This window comes from Portunus trituberculatus, chromosome 37, assembly GCF_017591435.1.
Source record: "Portunus trituberculatus isolate SZX2019 chromosome 37, ASM1759143v1, whole genome shotgun sequence".
Lineage (NCBI taxonomy): Eukaryota > Metazoa > Arthropoda > Malacostraca > Decapoda > Portunidae > Portunus > Portunus trituberculatus.
The window spans coordinates 5,379,111-5,398,968 of NC_059291.1; the positions used below are offsets into that span (position 1 = coordinate 5,379,111).

Below are 19,858 nucleotides of genomic sequence, written 5' to 3' on the forward strand. Positions count from 1 at the left end.
GGTTGTGGTTTGTATTTGCACCCATTTTCAAGTGATTTTAAACTAGGAATTTGAAATAAGGTGTGTGAAGAGATTGTGGGGCTTCAATGTTTTAGTAAGTGCTTGATATTGATGTACTTTTTACCAATTGGGCACACATTTGTTTATTTTATGTTAATTTTACTGTTTTTGTTTAGTGCATTTTTGTTTTTATTTCAGGAACCTCTGAATTTTCATCAGTTAATTGTAGACATCACTTTACCATACATGTATGGCAAACAGCATATTCTTATAACTTCATTCAAGGATCTGGCTATATGTCAGGATTTCACTCTGCAGCAGCTAACTTACTTAAGAAGAGAGTTGGAAACATAATGAGATGCTTCTGACCCAAAAATGACCTAAAATGAACATCAGCTGCCACCACTGCTACCCACAGTGAGTAAGTAGGATGTTGGGGCTTTCTTCATTGCTCACACCATACTATAGAACAGGTGTTCTCAACTTTTTTCTCATGAAGAATCCCTTTAGTGATAAGACCTTCTGCCTGAACCTCTAGTAATTGCACATCAAACATCGTTGACTTAGTGACTAACATTAACTCAATATGCAATGGTGCTGCAAAGAATATTAGATTAACCATGTAACTAACCATGGAATGTTAATTTAGTGACTGACACTAGCTCAATATGCAGTGTTATCACAAAGGATGCTATTAGATCAGCCATCAAAGTATCCCTGAAAATAATTTTGTGAATCATTGGAGGGTTCATGAACCCCAGTTTGAGAATTCCTGCTGTAGAACTTTACAAGTATACTCATACACAAGAAATTTATGTTATAGTACAGATCCCAGACAAGACTACCACACTGGCCAGGTAAGTGCTGGATTTAGAATCTATGAATGAACTATGCTTGGTGCCTATTCCACAAATCAAGCTATCTCGTAAGTTTATTCACACTATGAATCTCATTGCCACTTTATAGAACGGGGAAATGGTTAAGTTAGGTCTTCAGCCCAGCACCGTCCTTGGATACAATATAGAACAAAGAATGCAAAAGATGGTATACTAGTGTATAGAGTGAAATTAATAGTGTTTAGTATAGTGTCATCTACTATTCATTCACAAATATTTTTGACATTAAAAAGCACCTCAATGTTGCATGTGTAAATTCCTTTTTTGACTTGAGGGAAAGGGGAGGCAGTGGCATATTGGATAAGGTGGTGAGCGTGAGATCGGGCAGACGTCCGTTCGTAGGTTTGAATCCCACCATGTGCTGTCATGAAACTATCATTTGTCGAGTGGTTTAAAGATACATGTCACCATAATACCCAGGTTGCCTTACACCAAAGATGTTCTTGAGTGGTGATATCACTAATATGGATACCACTATGAATAAATTTGCCTGCGACGGTAATGGGTAGAAGCTGGTTAGCACTTCCCATACTCTTCAGGTATACTTACTATACCTACAGGCACTATAGGCTATAGCCAAAAAAAAAAAAAAAAAAATTGAATGGTGGAGGGGAAAGATGATTTATTGGAATGATGGAAATAAATGCCTTAGTAAAACTGAGAATCAAGGATACTTTAACTTGGATAATTATATGAATGGAAAGGCTTAAGCTTGTGTGTGTAATAAGAAAAGATGAGGAAGTGGAGTAGTGAATGAGAATATGATTACCTGGTGAAGTTTTGTGTAAAATAACTTCTTTATGAGATGGTAGACAATCTTCCAACATAAAATAATGTGCAGATACACAGAGGACGGATGAAGGTCGTGGAACCATGCGAGCTTTGGGATCCGAGGGGTCTCAAACGCACGGGTTCGAATCCTGTTTACGGTCTGAGTGCAGGTTGGGCTTCCTCACTCAGGGCAAGGGTTTTCTAGCGGTTGGGCTTTGAGATAGGAGGTACTCTAAAAAGTATTCCCTTTAGCCCATAAATTCCCGTGAAAAGCCCACATGGTATAAATAATAAAAAAAAAACTGCTTAGTTGACTAAGTAAAGATGGATGAGACAAAGGATGTGGCACAGAGAGAGAGAGAGAGAGATATGAATAAAGTTATATAATGGTAGATGTTATGTATTAAAATGAGAAGACCTGGGAATATGGTAGAAAGAAAGAAAACAGCAGTGACATGTGGGCAAGGCAGGAATGAGTATAGAGTGGAATAGGAGACAGGTGGGTTTTTTTCTCTCCCATAGAAAAAATAAAAAAAAAGCTGGGAAAGGAAAAATGCCTTCTTAACATTTTTCACTTAATTTGAACAATCCAATATCGATTTGCCAAACACTCATTTGAGTACCATGACGTGTTTCCATGTTCGTTCTGCTTACTATTTAGTGATTTTATAAAGCTTCAGAAACTCATGTGTGGATTAAAATAGTGAAGACTGTGGCCATTAATCTTCTGACCTCCATAGACACTTCCTCATGTCAATAAAATGGTCTAATCGTACACAAATCTCAAGGTAAAAATGTGTCCCAGTACTAAAATCGGTAAGGTTTGAACACTTAGATACCCATTTTGCTGCCATAGTCGAGAAAAGGTTTAATACAAAAGCTTCAGCTAAGGTTTGAGTGGAGAAACAAAGTGTGGAGAAGAGAGCAATGTAATGGAGGTCACACACCGGTAAATACAGCTCGGGTGGACAAATTATTTCTTTGCCACCAATGTAGCGAGTGAGTGGAACAAGTGTGGAAGTCTCAGCCGCGCAGTGCAACATGATTTGCGTGTTCGGAAAAAAAAAGAAAGAAAGCGAACAACGAAACACCTCGACCTCTTAGTAAGTGGGCGATATATAAAGGAGGACGTCCATGAAGCGCAGGTGTTGTTATTTAAAAGCAATTTCCCGAGTAGAACACTTGTCAGTAAAGATGGAGATGATTCTTGTTCTTACGCAGTGTACGTGTAAGGACAGGTCAATTCTCTCTCTCTCTCTCTCTCTCTCTCTCATAATCTATATGGGTCAGGACAAGCGTGTCGCGGAGGCTGCGGTGAGATGGTGCCGAGGCGAGGGACGGGACGGCCCACCAACACACAAGACTCACACTGTTGAGGGTCACTGAGGCGAGTCTTCATCAAAAACGAAATTGAGGAGCGAGTGGGACGTGGACATAGACGAGTACGTGGTCCTGTTTCTCTTCCTCATCTGCCACTCATCTCCAAGTCTTCACTCCTCTCATATTCCTCATCCCGCGCTACCCACTTCCCGCTCCTTTTTTTCGTCATACTTCTCCCCTCACAACCCATACGCTGCTTAGCCCTTACATCGCTTTTTTCTTCTGTTTTCTGCGGTGGCCGTCGGAATTGTATTTCCTCACTTACCTATTCATTATTTTGTTATCTGTTCCGTACTCCTTTGCCGTTCACTCGCCACTTGTTCGTGCCTCGAAGTTTGTCCTGTTGTCCTCTTTGGCTGTACGAGTAACTTGGCTCCTCGATCTCGCTTTCGTGCATACCCAATCCATTTTCCGGTGGTTGATCTCCACAAATTTTACTGATGTTCATTTGAGTATTCATTAAATCCAAAATCGTTTGACAGACAGACACTCATGAAAATATATATATTTTTTCGTAAATTCATGTTTCCGAAATATTTCGTAGAAGCGTATTAATGAATTGCTTCCACTTGGCAACCATTTTTGAAAAAACGTTTCGTCCGTCCATCTTTTCTGTGTTAGATGAAGGAAAGTGGATCTTGACAAACACTGACACCCCAAAGTACAATTAGCAGAATGTGTAATCCCTATGAGGAGCGGAAACTTCCTCATGCAACCCAACCTACGTGACAATGTCTTCGCTCTCCATCTCGTCAAGCGGCTTCTCCGTTGTTATAATGCAAAGTAATATGATGCTGTGGTGCTCAAGTATAAACCTATAAGATAAATTTCCACTTGTTACTGAAACTGAACTGAGATAATAATACTTGTAAAAATGTGTGTGTGTGTGTGTGTGTGTGTGTGTGTGTGTGTGTGTGTGTGTGTTTCACTTTCACTGTTTGATCTGCTGCAGTCTCTGACGAGACAGCCAGACGTTACCCTACGGAACGAGCTCAGAGCTCATTATTTCCGATCTTGGGATAGGTCTGAGACCAGGCACACACCACACACCGGGACAACAAGGTCACAACTCCTCGATTTACATCCCGTACCTACTCACTGCTAGATGAACAGGGGCTACACGTGAAAGGAGACACACCCAAATATCTCCACCCGGCCGGGGAATCGAACCCCGGTCCTCTGGCTTGTGAAGCCAGCGCTTTAACCACTGTGTGTGTGTGTGTGTGTGTGTGTGTGTGTGTGTGTGTGTGTGTGTGTGTGTGTGTGTGCGCAATACGTAATATAAGATTGGAGCAGATTGCAAAATAATGTTCAGCAGTAAGCCTGCAAAGTCTTATGTACAAATGTCGTATATTGGTATGCCTTTTCAGCCTCAGTGACATCAGTAGCCACTGGCCAGCATTTTGTCACGCTCACTTTCCCTCTCAGGCCGTCATGGGTGAAGTCGACTTCTCGGTTAAATAAGGGACGAGGAGAATTGTATTTTCATGTGCTTCAAAGAGTCGTAGTTTAATTTCCGTTTTGAAGGGTTTGCTTAGCTCTCCCTAGCTGGCGCCCCGCCGGGCTCAGAGGTAAAGGAACAGTGGAAAACTTGTTGGTGTTCTCTCTCCGCGAACATCATCAGGCAGTCAGTCTCCTTGGATTTTTTCCTGAGGGACACGAGGAACATCATTGCAGTGTTGGCCCATCATGTAAGGACAGCGAGGCCACCATGTACACACCGGGTTAGTGGCCGCAGGGCATTAATAAAGCGTTGAGCGGTCGCCCAGGCAAACCAGTGGTTCTCGGAGTCACCCTTTACAGCGTGGCCGAGCCCTCTGTGGCTGCTGTGCTCCCGGCGGCGTACAGGGGAAGGGCGGGGGTGGCTTGGACTCGGCGACAACTACTCACACTTTCCAAATAAATCGAAGTGATTTTATAGAGAATACGTTAGAAGTGAATATGCGAATCTCACCTTTCCCAACAACAGGGACGTGTTCCACCTTTTTTGTTTTTCATATACTGACGGCGTCATTTTAATCTCTAGTAAGACTCGCCACATGTAAATGTTTCAGTGAGGAGTATTTGATAATAATATATATCTATATCTATATATATATATATATATATATATATATATATATATATATATATATATATATATATATATCAATTGTTCTTTTCTTTTAGTCAGTGAAGAAATGAGCGAGAGTGTAGTTAGACGGGCACTGCATGGTGCCTCATGGGGCGCCATCGCTCTGCTGGATGGAGGGAGGGAAGGTGGGTGGTGGGGTGGTGGGTGGTGGGTGAAGATTATATGAGAAATTTAAGACGAAGGTCGTGTGTCGGTGGTAACAATGTGCAGCACTTATTGTGGGCTGAATTTTACTGCCACAGAGGACAAGACCAGCTAGGTGGAGCCAGCGCGGTGGATGGCGCTCGGTGCAAGGCTCATGTTTACGCCAGCCTGCTGGGACTCACGTTTCATGAATTCGCCTTCAAAATATGAAATCTAAGTAATCAGTTACAGCACTAATGAATATATTCTGCCTCATGATGCTTAACGTACGTACTTACCGACATTATATATATATATATATATATATATATATATATATATATATATATATATATATATATATATATATATATATATATATATATATATAACAAATGTTATGGAAGTGTAACAAACTTATTTTATTTTCAGTGATGTAATGTAATTAGCAGTTGACCATCCCTGTCACAGAAAATCAATAATAAAGTGAGGTAGGTAGCGAGGGCGGTGTTGTATCTCTGTCTACAGGGACGCTGGGATGATTGACTTTGCATTCACGTATTTGTGCATTCATGTATTCTCACACCTATTTTAGATGAGGCTGCGTTAGCGAGTATGTCGTCTGGATGACGGAACACGATAACAGAATTACGTTGTCACTCCGAAAGACACGCAAAGCGAAGAGACCAGCTGTGGTGCGACACTGAACTGTGCCTGTTATGTGTTATCAAATTCACGATGAAAGGATGAATAAGGAAAAATGTGTTGGTATATCAATCGAGAGTAATCGAAGAAAAGTGTATTAAAATTGGAATAAGCATAACTACTTGTAACAAAACTAGGAGAGAGAGAGAGAGAGAGAGAGAGAGAGAGAGAGAGAGAGAGAGAGAGAGAGATTAAATTCTTTCCATTCCTTCAGGATTAGCGTAATATTTAGCATTATGTGGACTGTTCATTAAGATTGCGCCATAAAACCTGCGCGGGAATTACCTACCTTGCGCACTGGGTTAATTAATATGGAACCGTGTGGCACTCGCGTGGAATACCCGATGTCATTGTTGTGAAGGTTTCTTGCTCGTGTTTTGCGTCTCACAGGATCCTGCCACTAGTGTGTGTTACATCTTGGTGTCCTTCTTGCCTGGCGCGTGTTGTAGGTTGCAGTTTTAAGTGTTCGTATTGATAATAAAAAGTGGGCAAGGATGAGAGAGAGAGAGAGAGAGAGAGCAGGAATTTTCTCTAACATATATATAAATAAAATGAATACTGTACAAATTCGAAAGACATATGAAACAAAGCTAAACGTAACATTCTACGCAACTATAAACGATGCTCTATTACGAATGTGGAAGTTTTTATTCATTTATATTTGTCTTCTTCAGCACTGGGACGCTTTTTTTACAATGAGTTTTGGGAATGATTAGACGATTTTTAGTTACAGTACGAAAGGTCTATGGAGGAAAGATGATTAATGGCAAGTCTTTACTATTTAAATCCACCCCCCCCCTCCACAAATGTTTCTGAAGCTGTATAAAGTCGCCATATAGTAAATAGAATGAAAATGGAAACGCGTCATGGTACGTACTGCAGGTGTTAATTCTCAATCAGATGCGTCGTGACTTTCCGTAACATTCATTAAGGCGATTAGATTAAATAAAAGTAAATAAAGGTAATGAAAGTTGCTGCTGTTGTTTAATTCAGAACGTGGTGAACTTTTTTTTTCATTCATTGTTTTGATTTTACTACCATATTTTTCATTCCATTTCACTTTTTTTTTTTTTTTTAACGAGCTGCTTCCTGTTCGTTAGGCAATCAGTAACCCGTGGCCGCAGGTTCTTTCCGGCAGCGTCAGTTTACCTGTAACTCACCTGCACGTTAATCTTTCATGTGGGAACTTATCAAACGCTTTATATATGAAAATCCAAGCCAATTACATTACACCACTCTTTTGATCTCACCCAGTCGTGTACGCGCACGCACACACACACACACACACACACACACACACACACACACACACACACACACACACACACACACACACACACACACACACACACAAAAAAAAAAAAAATATATACAGGACTCATGTTGTATATTTGCTATTTATTTATTACTGTTCTTGTTGCATTTTTTTTTTTCTAATTATTTTGTTTCGTTTACTATCTTTACGACCACACGTAAGGGAAGGGAGGGAAAAGGGAAAAAAGGAGATGGGAGAAATAGTGTTAATTAGAGCTTGATGTATATTTATATTTTACATCTTATTTTAGCGGATTTTTTTTTTTTTTTGATAACGTCCATAAAGGCGTTTAACAAATCAGTAATGAAATATCTACCATTAATATAGAAAAAAAAGTGACTAGAAATATGTATACGGTTGTTACTCGATAATTAAATAAGTGATGTGCTTTTAGACTAAACAGAGGAAGAGGGAAGTTGTGTAGGAAACAATTGGTGCTTATCATTTATGTAGCTACGGTTTATTTTGGTTGTGTTAATGCGTATGCACCCGTGTGACCAGCGAGGATGGGGAGATGGGACCATTTGGTGAGTTATTAAAAAAAAAAAAAAAAAAAAAAAAAATATATATATATATATAACACGCTTTCTGAAACTCATGGTGTGTGTGTGTGTGTGTGTGTGTGTGTGTGTGTGTGTGTGTGTGTGTGTGTGTGTGTGTGTCAGCCTTCCTGTGTATCCTTCTGCGCTCCTACCGATGGAGGGGGCGACAAAACAAATCAGACTTCTTGGTTATGTACGATGATAATGGTTTCATAAAATAATACTATACTGAAAGAGACACAAGGGGTAAGATGAGATTGGACCGGTACACGTCCACTATAGGAACATGTCTGGTCGTTCACTGCGCGGTACATCGGCGGGAGTGCAGAATTCATAGGCAGGCTGGCACGATAATGTTGTATTGTAGTTCTAGCATAGTGAAATATGTGACTATTGGTATCGTCGTGGCTTTAGTTGTGCAGGTCAAGACTGTAACGTTGGTGTACAGCTGACCAAATAAAAAAAAAAAAATCTAAAAATTATATACTAGTTTTCAGCTTACGAGACAACTTACAGTGTTAAAGGCTATCACACAAGTTATCGGCAGTGGATGGATCAGACTGGCCATTTATTTTTTCTCGTTTAGGTACTCGTCGAGATTAGGAGCGTTATGGGTATAAAAAAAAAAAGAAAAAAGAAAAGAAAAAGAAAAAAGTATATATATATATATATATATATATATATATATATATATATATATATATATATATATATATATATATATATATATATATATATATAATTTCGCTTAAGGACGAAGCATCGGTACCTGGATACAAGATTATATAGCACTGTAATAAATAGGTAGCCATCATGCGCTATGGATTTATTAAATTGTCATTCCTTCATTACTACCCAGAAATCCTGTAAAGAATGGAACGTAAAGAATGGCAATTGCTAATCATGTAAACAATATATTAATCTACCCTCATCTTTCCTCTGCAAGCGCTGGGAACAGTCGAGTTGACGTTACTTCAGGTATTTCTGAGAGTAATTCCTCGAGCCTTCTAATGCAGGCACGATGGGCTGCACCCTCGTTGATCCCTTAATGTGACAACATCGCACATCACGCACTGCACCCCCACAGCCACTGAAGCCACTGTCACCACCGCCATCACCACAACCACAACCACAACCATGCATGGACAAATGGTAAACACAGCTTATGGTGTTACGTATACTGATAGTTTATTCATGTTGCTGCGGTGAAGGAGCCCCGCCTCACTTCCCTGATTATCTATTTAGGAGACATCATTCCAAGGTTTTCTTTTTAGGCTTCTAGTTACTCTTCACGTGCTCCCAGCGGTGATGCGCAGTTATTCTTTAGGTTACCAGTGGCATGGTCAGGAAAGAAGGATAGCAGAGCTTTTTCCACGCCATAGCCAGTGAATACTGGAGAAAAAAGGGAGCACAAAGAACTTTCACTTGTTATTAAAATAAACCTAAGTTAAGTAAGAAATATTTGAACTAACATCATTAAAAATTATGCCTTTCATTACACCACAAGATGTTTTCATTGAGGCGCATAATACCAGCCACACTTCTTGCCGAGCCTCTGTGTCGTAGCTTACAAGGCTCGGTGTACAACACGTGATGTATCCATTATGCTCAGATGAGTATTGGACGGACTATGAATATAAGACATGGATATTCCGGTCATTAAGGAGCGTAGTACATTCCATTTTTTTTTTTTTTTTTGTCAAAGAATAGGATGGCTGTCTTCAATGTGTGAGCAGTGCACGATGGCGAAAGGCAAAAGTGAAGTAGGAAGGTGACGGGACAAGTATTATTCCACTAATCATAGCACGCTGGCGACTGTCCCGTGTGAGGCGAGGGATTAGCTCGAGGCATCAAATGTGTTGTTGACAAACACAGCAGGAAAGACGAGAAACGCGGAAAATTTGGGTACGAGTCAAGAAGGAGACGTGGCGCCACTGAGCCTCGCCAGCACATCACGCCTCAAGCGGCATGGCTGGAGGCAGCGTCCAGCAGCAGCTCCACTCTCACCCTCCACATCATCCATTTTTTAAATGATTCCCTCCGGAGTGGGGCCTTCTCTGTCATCCCTAGAGAACCTGCTCGTACCCAGCCGCTCAACACCAGGCTGCACCCTCACGCCACTTCAATCAGTGAGTGGCGCCGCGCAGGATGGGGGCGTACGCGCACCTCGCCGTCTGGCGGACCTGAGGACGTACAGTCTCATCTATTCTGGTCTCTCTTGAGAATAAGCAATTCAGTGATCTGATCGCCTGTTGACGTTATTTTATGTACACGACAGTTAATTAATCAATACTCGTACACTGATCAGTTTCGTTACACGTTTGTCATCATGCGTTTGAGTAGCTAACCACTTACGCGCCATGAGGTCACCTCGCCACGGAGGCCTTAACATCGCATTCCATTACACTTACTACAAATTTGGCAGTGCTCTCGAATATTCCCCGGGGACGTCGCTGAGAGAATGAGTGGCAGGACGGTGCTCCCCGTGCTGCAGGCCATCAGCTCGGCATGGCCCGCCCGTAGCTGCGGGTCGGAGCGAACACCATCAAGTACAGCAGTACAAACATCATGCATTATCAGTGGCTGCGCAGTGACCACTTGCGTCATTTGGAGACTGACAGTCATTGTTTGTTTCACAACTCAAGCAGTTACAGGTTGTTGTGAATACCCTCTCTGCTTTCCTGCTGCTATAGAACACTACTTCATTTGGTCCAAACTTTGAGTACTTTCATTGAATGTGGATATCCTTGCCTGCTGTATTCCACTGGTATGCGTTGATGTCACCACACAAACACACACACACACACACAAAAAAAAAAGTTTAACATGTGTTGATCATCATCACCTAAGAAACATCTGGATGAGATACCACATAACAATCTCAGAGGCATCTGAGTGCCGCCTTGTCGTCCCCAGTCACCGCGTGCCTCCAGGCTGAGAAGAGCTCCCCTACCTCATCCGCCTCGCTGCTTATCGCGAGCCATCATTGCCGCGTTTAGCTACGCAAAATGACTTAAACTGAGGCGTCCTTGTGCCGTAGTGCCTGCCGTCTTGCGGCAACCTTCTCCCGTACTTCATGCTGGAAGGACAAAGGTATCTGTACCTACCGAGTCTAGAAGAATGACACACTTTGGCATGACAGAAGAACAACTGATTGGTACGTGCAATAACAACAATATCAACAGCTGCACCATTAACTTCTACAACAGTAACAGTAAGAACAACAATTACATCAGGCGCAGTAACAGTAACAATATCAGTAACAACTACATCATCGTCACAGCAGTAACAAAAATAACAACAACAATAGTATTACTCATCATCATCATCATCATCATCAGCAGCAGCAGCAGCAGCAGCAGCAGCAGCAGCGGGGCAGAGGCAGGGTGGCCGCGATAGGGTGAATGCTTCTGCGGCGCATTGCATTATTCTCGCCAGGATGTGCCTTGCCTGCTGTCCTGTGGAGGCTGATGGGCGTGCATCGTATCCAGCCTCGTGAATGGTGGGCGTGAACATATTCGTAATTTCATAAATTAAAAATCGAAAGTCAAGGCCAAGACTATGTCGCAAGGCGCCACACGCCGCCAGCGGCAATTCACGTCTTTCACCCACTCTGCCTCACTATATAAACAGGTGTCTGTGTGTATAAAAATAGGAGTGTTAAGTTCTGAAGTTTCGATTTGACACGGGCGGAGTGCAAGGTAGTTAGGCACCGGTGCGCCCTCTAGGCCAGCTCAGTGTTGCTGTCGCCGCCAAGCCGGACGCATCTCGCGCGCGGCCCTCCGCCTCGCCTCACAACCCCCCCGCACCAGCCACCCTGGGGGAGGGACGCATGTCGTCCTCGTGAGGGTCACCTGTGGAGGTGGTTGGTGAGCGGATGTGTCGCTGAGAATGGCGGTGCTCAGTTCGGTCACTTTAAAACAAGCCGGTGTATGATTATGCATAAAGGATATCATATACTGACAGACTACTATTAGTTGAGAAGAAATATTAGTGTCTGTGCGCGTGACGTGAACAGCGTCTGGTGACTAGCTGGCGTGGAAAAAAAAGGTTGTCATCAGTTAGTGACAGATTAACACCCACGATATCAAGACAAGTTTGCCTCGAGGATAAGGTGTGCAAGCAGGGACCCGCGACGCCTCCCATTGTTTCCCTCGTGACAGCCGCCTCAGCCAGCGGGGGTGTATGTTGTGACGGGAGGGGGAGCGTGACGCGGCGGGGCCCGTGTGCTGCTCCGGTGGGAGGGAGGCAGGGCGCTCCCAGGCGACATGTCCCGAAGGAAGCAGGCCAAACCTCGTGCCCTCAAACGTGAGTGTGTGTGTGTGTGTTATGAAGTATAGCTTCAGTTTTCCTATTTAACATTAGCGACGTTTCCAATGAGTATTCGTTGCTGTTTATTATATTGTCTTCATTGTTTTGTGAATTTCAGTATGCATAACTAGTAAAGTCGACTTTTAATGAGAAATTGTTGTTCTTAGGTTGTCATCGTCGTTTTTTGCCATTATTGTGCGTGTCTGATGTTATTTTCGTTGTGGTCGCAATGTTCGGGCGGTTGGAGGGCCAGCGCCAGGTGCAGCTATGAGAAGAGTCGTGGCTGTGGTTGTGTTGACCAAGTTTTGACGATGCGCGGAGCTTTGCTGTGATCCTCCTGGGACGCAGGTGACGGACCGAGGCCAGACAGGAGGGTGCAGGGGTCAGCCTCCACACACACACACACACACTCTCTCTCTCTCTCTCTCTCTCTCTCTCTCTCTCTCTCTCTCTCTCTCTCTCCAGCACATGGTTAGAGCAATCACTTTTCAAGGTGAGGAGTGCATTGTTTAGGTTGGGTCCAGTAAACAGTCGGTGGGCGTGGCGAGGCGATGTGGTGGGGTCACATGTGGGGTCCAATTGTGTAAACAAATACCTACATTTCTCTAACAATTTTTTTTCGTATAGATATGAGAAGGTGCCCCCTCTGCTTGTGTAGTGTGATGGCTGCTGGACGTGAAGCTTGATAAAGTATTCAGGATCAGACTGGAGCTCGGAGGCCCAATAGCCGTGTGCCGGGCGGAGATGCTCCTTCCCCACGACAATGTGAGGGGAAAAGGGCCGAAAACCTGCGGTGTGGTGAGCAGTGTGCACCCTGCCGCTCGCAGTGGGCCGCTCCTCCCGCTCTCTCTGTTCCCTCCGTTTCTTTTCCTCTCTTTTTCGTCCACTCTTCCCAAGAGAAAACGGAGTCGGTGAACTAGCGTTAGGGGACGATCAACTAATGCATGTGGATAAATGAAAACATTTCGCAGAACAAAATGATCAAGCATGTATTAACGAAACACATGAATTTACATCCATCCAATATTTTGTGTGGTGCTGCTGGCGACTGATTTATTTTCTTGTCCTGCTCGAATCGCATTGTTGGGCTTGAAAATTGAAACTCCTGTGTCTGGGACCAGACGCTGGCAGACACTTTTCGTGTATCATATAATCGTTGGGTCCACGTGGCGCAGTAACACACACACACACACACACGAGGTGAATTACACGTGTGCGCGCGCGAACAGTGTCTTGAGCTTCACTTTGCTCTCTATCATCCCGTGCCATCCTGGCGTGGGTGTGCCCTTCCCTGCTCGTGTTCGGGACCAGACACGCACACACCAGTCTGGTCTGTGTGAAACGTTTCTTAAAGCTGAGATGAAGGGAGGTGCAGACCATGGAGAAGATAACTTGCAGAGAGTAAGTAAATAAAGTCCTGAAGAACTCAGCACGACCAGGAGACAATTACGTGATTGTTGAATTAGAGTAATCATTTAAATGAAATAGATGATTCAGTATTGATTTTGAATTAAAAAATGCATGAACTTGGCTACTACCGTCTTGGCGTGTGGTAAGTCTCATGAAAGAGGAAGGTGTCACGTTGAGGAGGAAAGGATTGATGAAAGAACCCAGTAAGAGTCCCTTCACTCCCCCTTCGCCACGCCACCCGCCGACGAAGAAACTGTCTTGCTACAAGGTGTAGAATGACACGCCCGCTCGCCCCTCGTGCATTTCCATCGGTCCGATCGCTCTGATTCACTAGTGGTCCCGGTCAAGGCCAAGACCCACATGTGTCCAAGGTCAACAGATTATCAAGGACTTGGTCCCTAGCGTCACCTTGTAGCACACCGGCGTGCCGCCACCCACCACCTTACCAATGGCCAGCTGGTTTCCATTTTTGTGCATTAGATTATATTTTATTTCCGGAATTAAACATTTGTATTTGAATATGAATGATGGAAAGAAAAATGTATATAAAGCTATAGCACCCTTATATCACCGCCCCGCCCCGCCCATACCCGGCCCCACCTCGCCCGGCCCCCTGAGGCGCCTGCTCACTCGAGGTTCTGATAATAAATCACGATGACTATCGTTCAGAACGCTGGTTTGTTTTCTTTTCATGCTGTACACCTCACTGGCTGGGGAAGAATGGAGGAGGAGGAGGAGGAGGAGGAGGAGGAGGAGGAAGAGGAGGAGGAGGAAGAGGAGGAGTACAAGAAGAAGAAGAAGAAGAAGAAGAAGAAGAAAAAGAAAAAAAGAAAGAAGAAGAAAAAGGAAAAGAAAAAAAGAAGAAAAAGAAATGAAAAGCAGAAGAGCAACAACAATAGCAATGGCAGTAACAAGCAACAAACGCCACCACCATCACCACCGCCATCATCATCATCATCAACAACAACAACAACAACAACAACAACAACAACAACAACAACAACAACAAGAGCAAAAACAATAAGAGCAAGACCATGAAGAATAACAAGAAAAGAAGAAAGAAGAGGACAATGATAGTGATAAGAGAAGATAACGAGGAGGAGGAGGATCGCTGTCAGGGCTACTGAATACCCAAGATGGCAAAGTGGGGGGCGTGCAGTAATGAAAAGCTCCTCACCTGCATATTGACACGCACACACCCAAACACTGTTCCGTTCTGCCATGCACAGGGAATAATAGAAGACGTACAGACACGCCCACACTCGGCGCCACACGGGGGTTAGAAAGGCATGTGCCGCCAGGACGCCGCAAAGGGCAGTACACAGCACACAGCCAGCCCTTGGGAATACTTTGCACCACGGCCTGCCAGACGTGGATTACACTGCACAGCTCGATGGCTCACCTGATGGACGAGGACTGCGTGAGTGGCAGCAGCTTACCGCCGGCCGACCAGCGCCTCCCTGCACACTCAGTTTGGTGTTGTCACGCGTCAAAGGCTGCGACCAGAGTTTGCAGTTGGATGAGTCTCCGGGCCGAAGCTGACGACTTACTTCCTCCACTTCCTGAAGGTGGCTGCTGCAGGGTTTGGCAGGGCGCGGCCGATTCACACTCAACTCTTAACTATATTTGCAGCACTGTTCAAAGATGCTGTTGCCTCATGTGTGTCTTGTTTTGTTTGGGAGATAAAGTGAACTTGGCCTAGCAGCTTTGAATACTATATACATACGTCTCTCTCTCTCTCTCTCTCTCTCTCTCTCTCTCTCTCTCTCTCTCTCTCTCTCTCTCTCTCTCTCTATCTCTCTCTTTCCCTCCTCACACGCACACACGCACCCACACACACCAGTGGAGGCTAGTGCTGGGAGACGTCAGACAGCCTGGCATCCTTGGGGAATCTCCTGCTCACCCTTGGGACGCCATCTCCTCTTCTCTCTCTCTCTCTCTCTCTCTCTCTCTCTCTCTCTCTCTCTCTCTCTCTCTCTCTCTCTCTCTCTCTCTCTCTCTCTCTCTCTCTCTCTCTCTCTCTCTCTCTCTCTCTCTATACCTTCGTTCGTCTCTCCAAGCATCGTCCTTTTCTTCATGTTTCCTTTCTCCAATTTTTGCTACATTTTCTCCCTTGCTTTTCTTTCTTCTCTCCCCTAGTCCATTTTTTCTTTCCATCTTTTTTATTTTTATTTTCTTCTGTTTATCACGTTTAGTTCTTTGGAAGTGTTTCTTTTTCGTATTTTTTTTCGTCCGTCCGTCCGTCTGTCTGTCTGTCTGTCTGTCTGTCTGTCTGTTTCTCTGTCTATTCGTCTCTTTTCTTATCTATTTGTTTGGTAGTAAGTTACATCAGGCGTTTGTTTGCTCTTTCTTGCTTTTACATACATGTTTGTCTGTTTCCTTTGTCTTTGCCTCCATTTCATTCTCTCTCTCTCTCTCTCTCTCTCTCTCTCTCTCTCTCTCTCTCTCTCTCTCTCTCTCTCTCTCTCTCTCTCTCTCTCTCTCTATGAAATTAACTCTTCCGTACTGTGCATCCTCTCTCGCTTTAAATTCTTTTCATTATTTTCCTCTGCTACTTAACATCCGCGTGGCCTGATGCAACACGGCTGGAGGAGGAGGAGGAGGAGGAGGAGGAGGAGGAGGAGGAGAAGTAGCAGTAGGAGGAGGATGTGATGGAGATGGTATGAAAGAGAAACAGTAGCAATTGGAGAAGGAGGAGGAAGAAGAAGCAGGAGTAGAAGGATTGTACGTAGAAGGATGTAAAGAAACACATGCATTTTCTTTTTCATCTTAACACACACACAGAAACACGCATTACTGTACAACGTCATTCGGCATCGTTCTCTTATAATTGCATTTTTCTTCGTGTGTTGTGATGCATGCCACATAATTTCATCTTTCGGAAGGGGAATGTTAGCCAAGCCATTCGCGCCAGTTGGTCAGTTAGACGCCCGTATTCAGAAACGCCTTGCTCTTTCACCTTGGCAGTTTTCCAAGGCCACAGAGACGACTAGCCAGTTTTTCAAGACAGTTTCTCCTTATAACAATCTATAAATCTTGCCAGTCCATCACTGGAACCATAAAAATGCCCTGAAGAACATGAACATCTTCAACTAAAGCCTTTGGAAAGTAGTGATGGTGAAAGAGCAAAGCGTTTAACACCCTTCAGTACCATGACGCGTTTTCACATTCATTCTGGTTACTGTTTGGTGATTTTATACAGCTCCAGAAACTTATGTAGGGGATTATAATAGTGAAGAAAGTAGCCATTAATCTTTTAACTTCCATAGACCTTCTTAATGTCAATTAAATGGTCTAATCATACACAAATCTCAAGGTGAAAATGTGTCCCAGTACTGAGGGTTAAGAGTACTGGATAGAGTTCTGCTTGGGTTAAATGGTGGTGGTGCTGCTGCTACTGCTGCTACTGCTGCTACTACTACTACTACTACTACTACTACTACTACTACTACTACTACTACTACTACTACTACTACTACTACTACTGCTAAGTCAAAGATATCACTCTCCCTGTATTAAGTGTTTGTACGAGCACACTTCACCCTATTTTTGTACATGCGCATCACTGGATCTTGCAATTCTTGACCTTGATATCGCAGGTGGTCAGATATTTGTCTTTCATTGTTCCCGCAACACAAAGGGTCATTATTAGATACAACGAGGAATATATTAAAGGCTGACACTGAAAATCAGAGGAGACAAAAGGAACTGTGAACACAAACAATCAAGCAACGATAACAACCACGTAACTCTCAGCACAGCGATCAGGTGACTACAGTGGGTTTGGTTGACTTCATGCGTAACCATTGAGTAAACATCCAGTATCTTCACACTTTTACCTAAGGATTCGTAACTGAAACACAAGCAAGGAATGAGGCAGAAATGTCCTCCTTTCCCCATGTGATTGGTGTAGGAGGAAGGGTGTAACGTGACGCGAGGATTGGCGTGAAGACAGTCGGCGGTGCGTGGTGTGTGTTGTCCCTCGTCATGGTCCTCGTCTTCAGCTTGCCTGTGTATCTTGTTCTCTTGAGGCAGCCACCTGTCACCTCACCTGGCGAGTGCTTTCCGCCTTCCGCTAGATTCTCGCTGTCTCCTACACCTGCTTTCGCTCACGCCGCCTCTCAGTGCCGCGTTACCGTCCCTAGAGGCGCGGCTTTCCCTATCAACCCCTGGAGATTTCATTCTGTCTCGGTGAAGCTGTTTCAGGACAGTGGGTCTCCGAGGACGTTACCTATGCCTTATCTATGCTTCATACGCTTCACTCTGGGTTTCCGCCACACACGCCCCAAATACCTTAGCTGTGTCTGTTGCAAGGCGTCACTGACAGTATAAATAGGGACACGAAAGATCTCTGGACGTCGGAATAAAGGGAATACGAGTCCTTCTTTGAATAATAAACTGTTTTTGGATTTGCTGGTGGACGTAATGTTATTCAGTGTAGATGATAAAAACATAACTTTCTGGAGTTGCTCAAGTAGTGGAGGGCACTGGAGGTTGAATGGTGAGAGTCATGGTGGTGAGGGTGGCGGCATGGTAAGTCTGAGTCCTGCATTCAAGTCCCTGCTGTGTGTGTGTTGTTCTGTCATCGATTGGTTTCAGATCACCTGTGTGCAGCGCCTTCACTACCCTCAGGATTGTCTTTTTCCGTGTCACGTGACTGACGAAAGCGTACCATTGAACATATTGTCAATTTATGGCGTCAATTCCGTGTCGTAATCACTATAAACTTAGAAAATAATAAATGAATTGATATAGATATGAATATATATAGAGAGGCTCCATTTTAATTATTCATATTGTTTAAAGCATTCAGCGCCACTGAATTCTTTTGCCAAGCGACAGTTCAAGAAATAGTCAGGTTCGGGTGATTCAAATGTTTTTTATGGTAAGAGACGTTTAAATCACCGTAAATTTTCGAAATTCATCGCCAAAATATATATGTATATGATATTTCGCTCCGTCTCTTCAAGTGTGTGTGTGTGTGTGTGTGTGTGTGTGTGTGTGTGTGTGTGTGTGTGTGTGTGTGTGTGTGTGTGTGAGAGAGAGAGAGAGAGAGAGAGAGAGAGAGAGAGAGAGAGAGGAGAGAGAGAGAGAGAGAGACAGAGAGAGACTTAATGGGCACGAGGAGACGCTGAGGAAGTTAATTGATGAACATTTTGTATTTCTTCGTAAGTCAGTAATGTTCTCTCTCTCTCTCTCTCTCTCTCTCTCTCTCTCTCTCTGGGTCGTGAAGTGGTTACATCGTGCTATTGTTTCCGTCCCGCCTTAACTTTTAGGTCATGGTTGTTTCATCTTTTCCTCACTACCATAATAGTTGACCCGTTTTCTTTGTGTGTGTGTGTGTGTGTGTGTGTGTGTGTGTGTGTGTGTGTGTGTGAAAGAGAAGGGATTAGTAGTAGAAAAGCTGGTTGGTTGTACAAATGATTTTTTTGTTCACTCTTTTATTTCACGTAGTCTCTTGCTAACTTTAGGAAGGCTTGATTTTTTTCTTTTTTAAGGCTATGCGTTTTTCAAGTTGTCATCGATGCTCCATGAGAAAAGCAACCTCTGACAACCTTTCCTTTTCTTTTTCCTTCTAGATTATTCCTGCATAGTGATTTCCACTGTTTGCAGTTCTGTTTGATTCTTGGAACACAATATGTTGTTAATCTTCATGTTCTCTTTTTGTATTATCTGGTTGTGCTTTTGTTCATTTCCTGGTTCCGGTGGGGCGAGGGCAGCAAGGCTCCCTCACCACCTTTGGCCTGCTATTCCACCACCGGCTCACTCACGGCTTCATTTCCTTCACTCGGTGCGCCCAGGTGAGCGGCGAGGCTGAGCGGCCCTTCCACACTCCCAGCAGAGCGTGTCGCTGTGCGGGGTCGGGGGCCTTGTTGTCCTGTCCATGGTGCAGCGGCTGGGATCAAAGATGACCGCCTTGGTCTTTACTGCAGGGAGGAGCGGCGGCCTAGAGGCGATGTGCTGACCTTTATGAAATTCTCAGGACAATCTGAACCTCGGCTGTGTACAGATTCGTTATCCTCTTATGCAGAGCTCACCTGAACGACGCCAGGAAGGTGTGGCCGCGTCATGATGAGGAGGCCTCCTGCCTTTGGACACACACACACACACACACACTAGGGAAGACTGGCTGGGTGACCAGCAGGCGACCGAGGTGAATTACACACACACACACAATGTTTGGTATGAGAAACGTGAAGGGTTTATTTGAAAAGTGTCACTGTACTATATCATGAGAGCTTAAGTGTGATTTTTGGACGAAGCAAGTTAT

The 19,858-nt window shown here is 44.0% G+C and overlaps 1 protein-coding gene across 2 annotated transcripts in view; it reads left to right on the top strand.

Moving 5' to 3' along the window:
- Positions 1 to 11,601: 11,601 nt before the first annotated feature.
- LOC123513972 (zinc finger protein 423-like) overlaps positions 11,602 to 19,858 on the top strand; it is a 335,357-nt gene continuing 327,100 nt past the window's right edge. The window contains exon 1 of one of the 2 annotated variants that reach the window (XM_045271489.1): positions 11,602 to 12,174. In XM_045271489.1, the coding sequence (XP_045127424.1) occupies positions 12,135 to 12,174 (40 nt within the window). In that variant the 5' untranslated portion in view covers positions 11,602 to 12,134. The remainder of the gene's footprint in view (positions 12,175 to 19,858) is intronic. The other variant, XM_045271490.1, reaches the window with a different exon arrangement.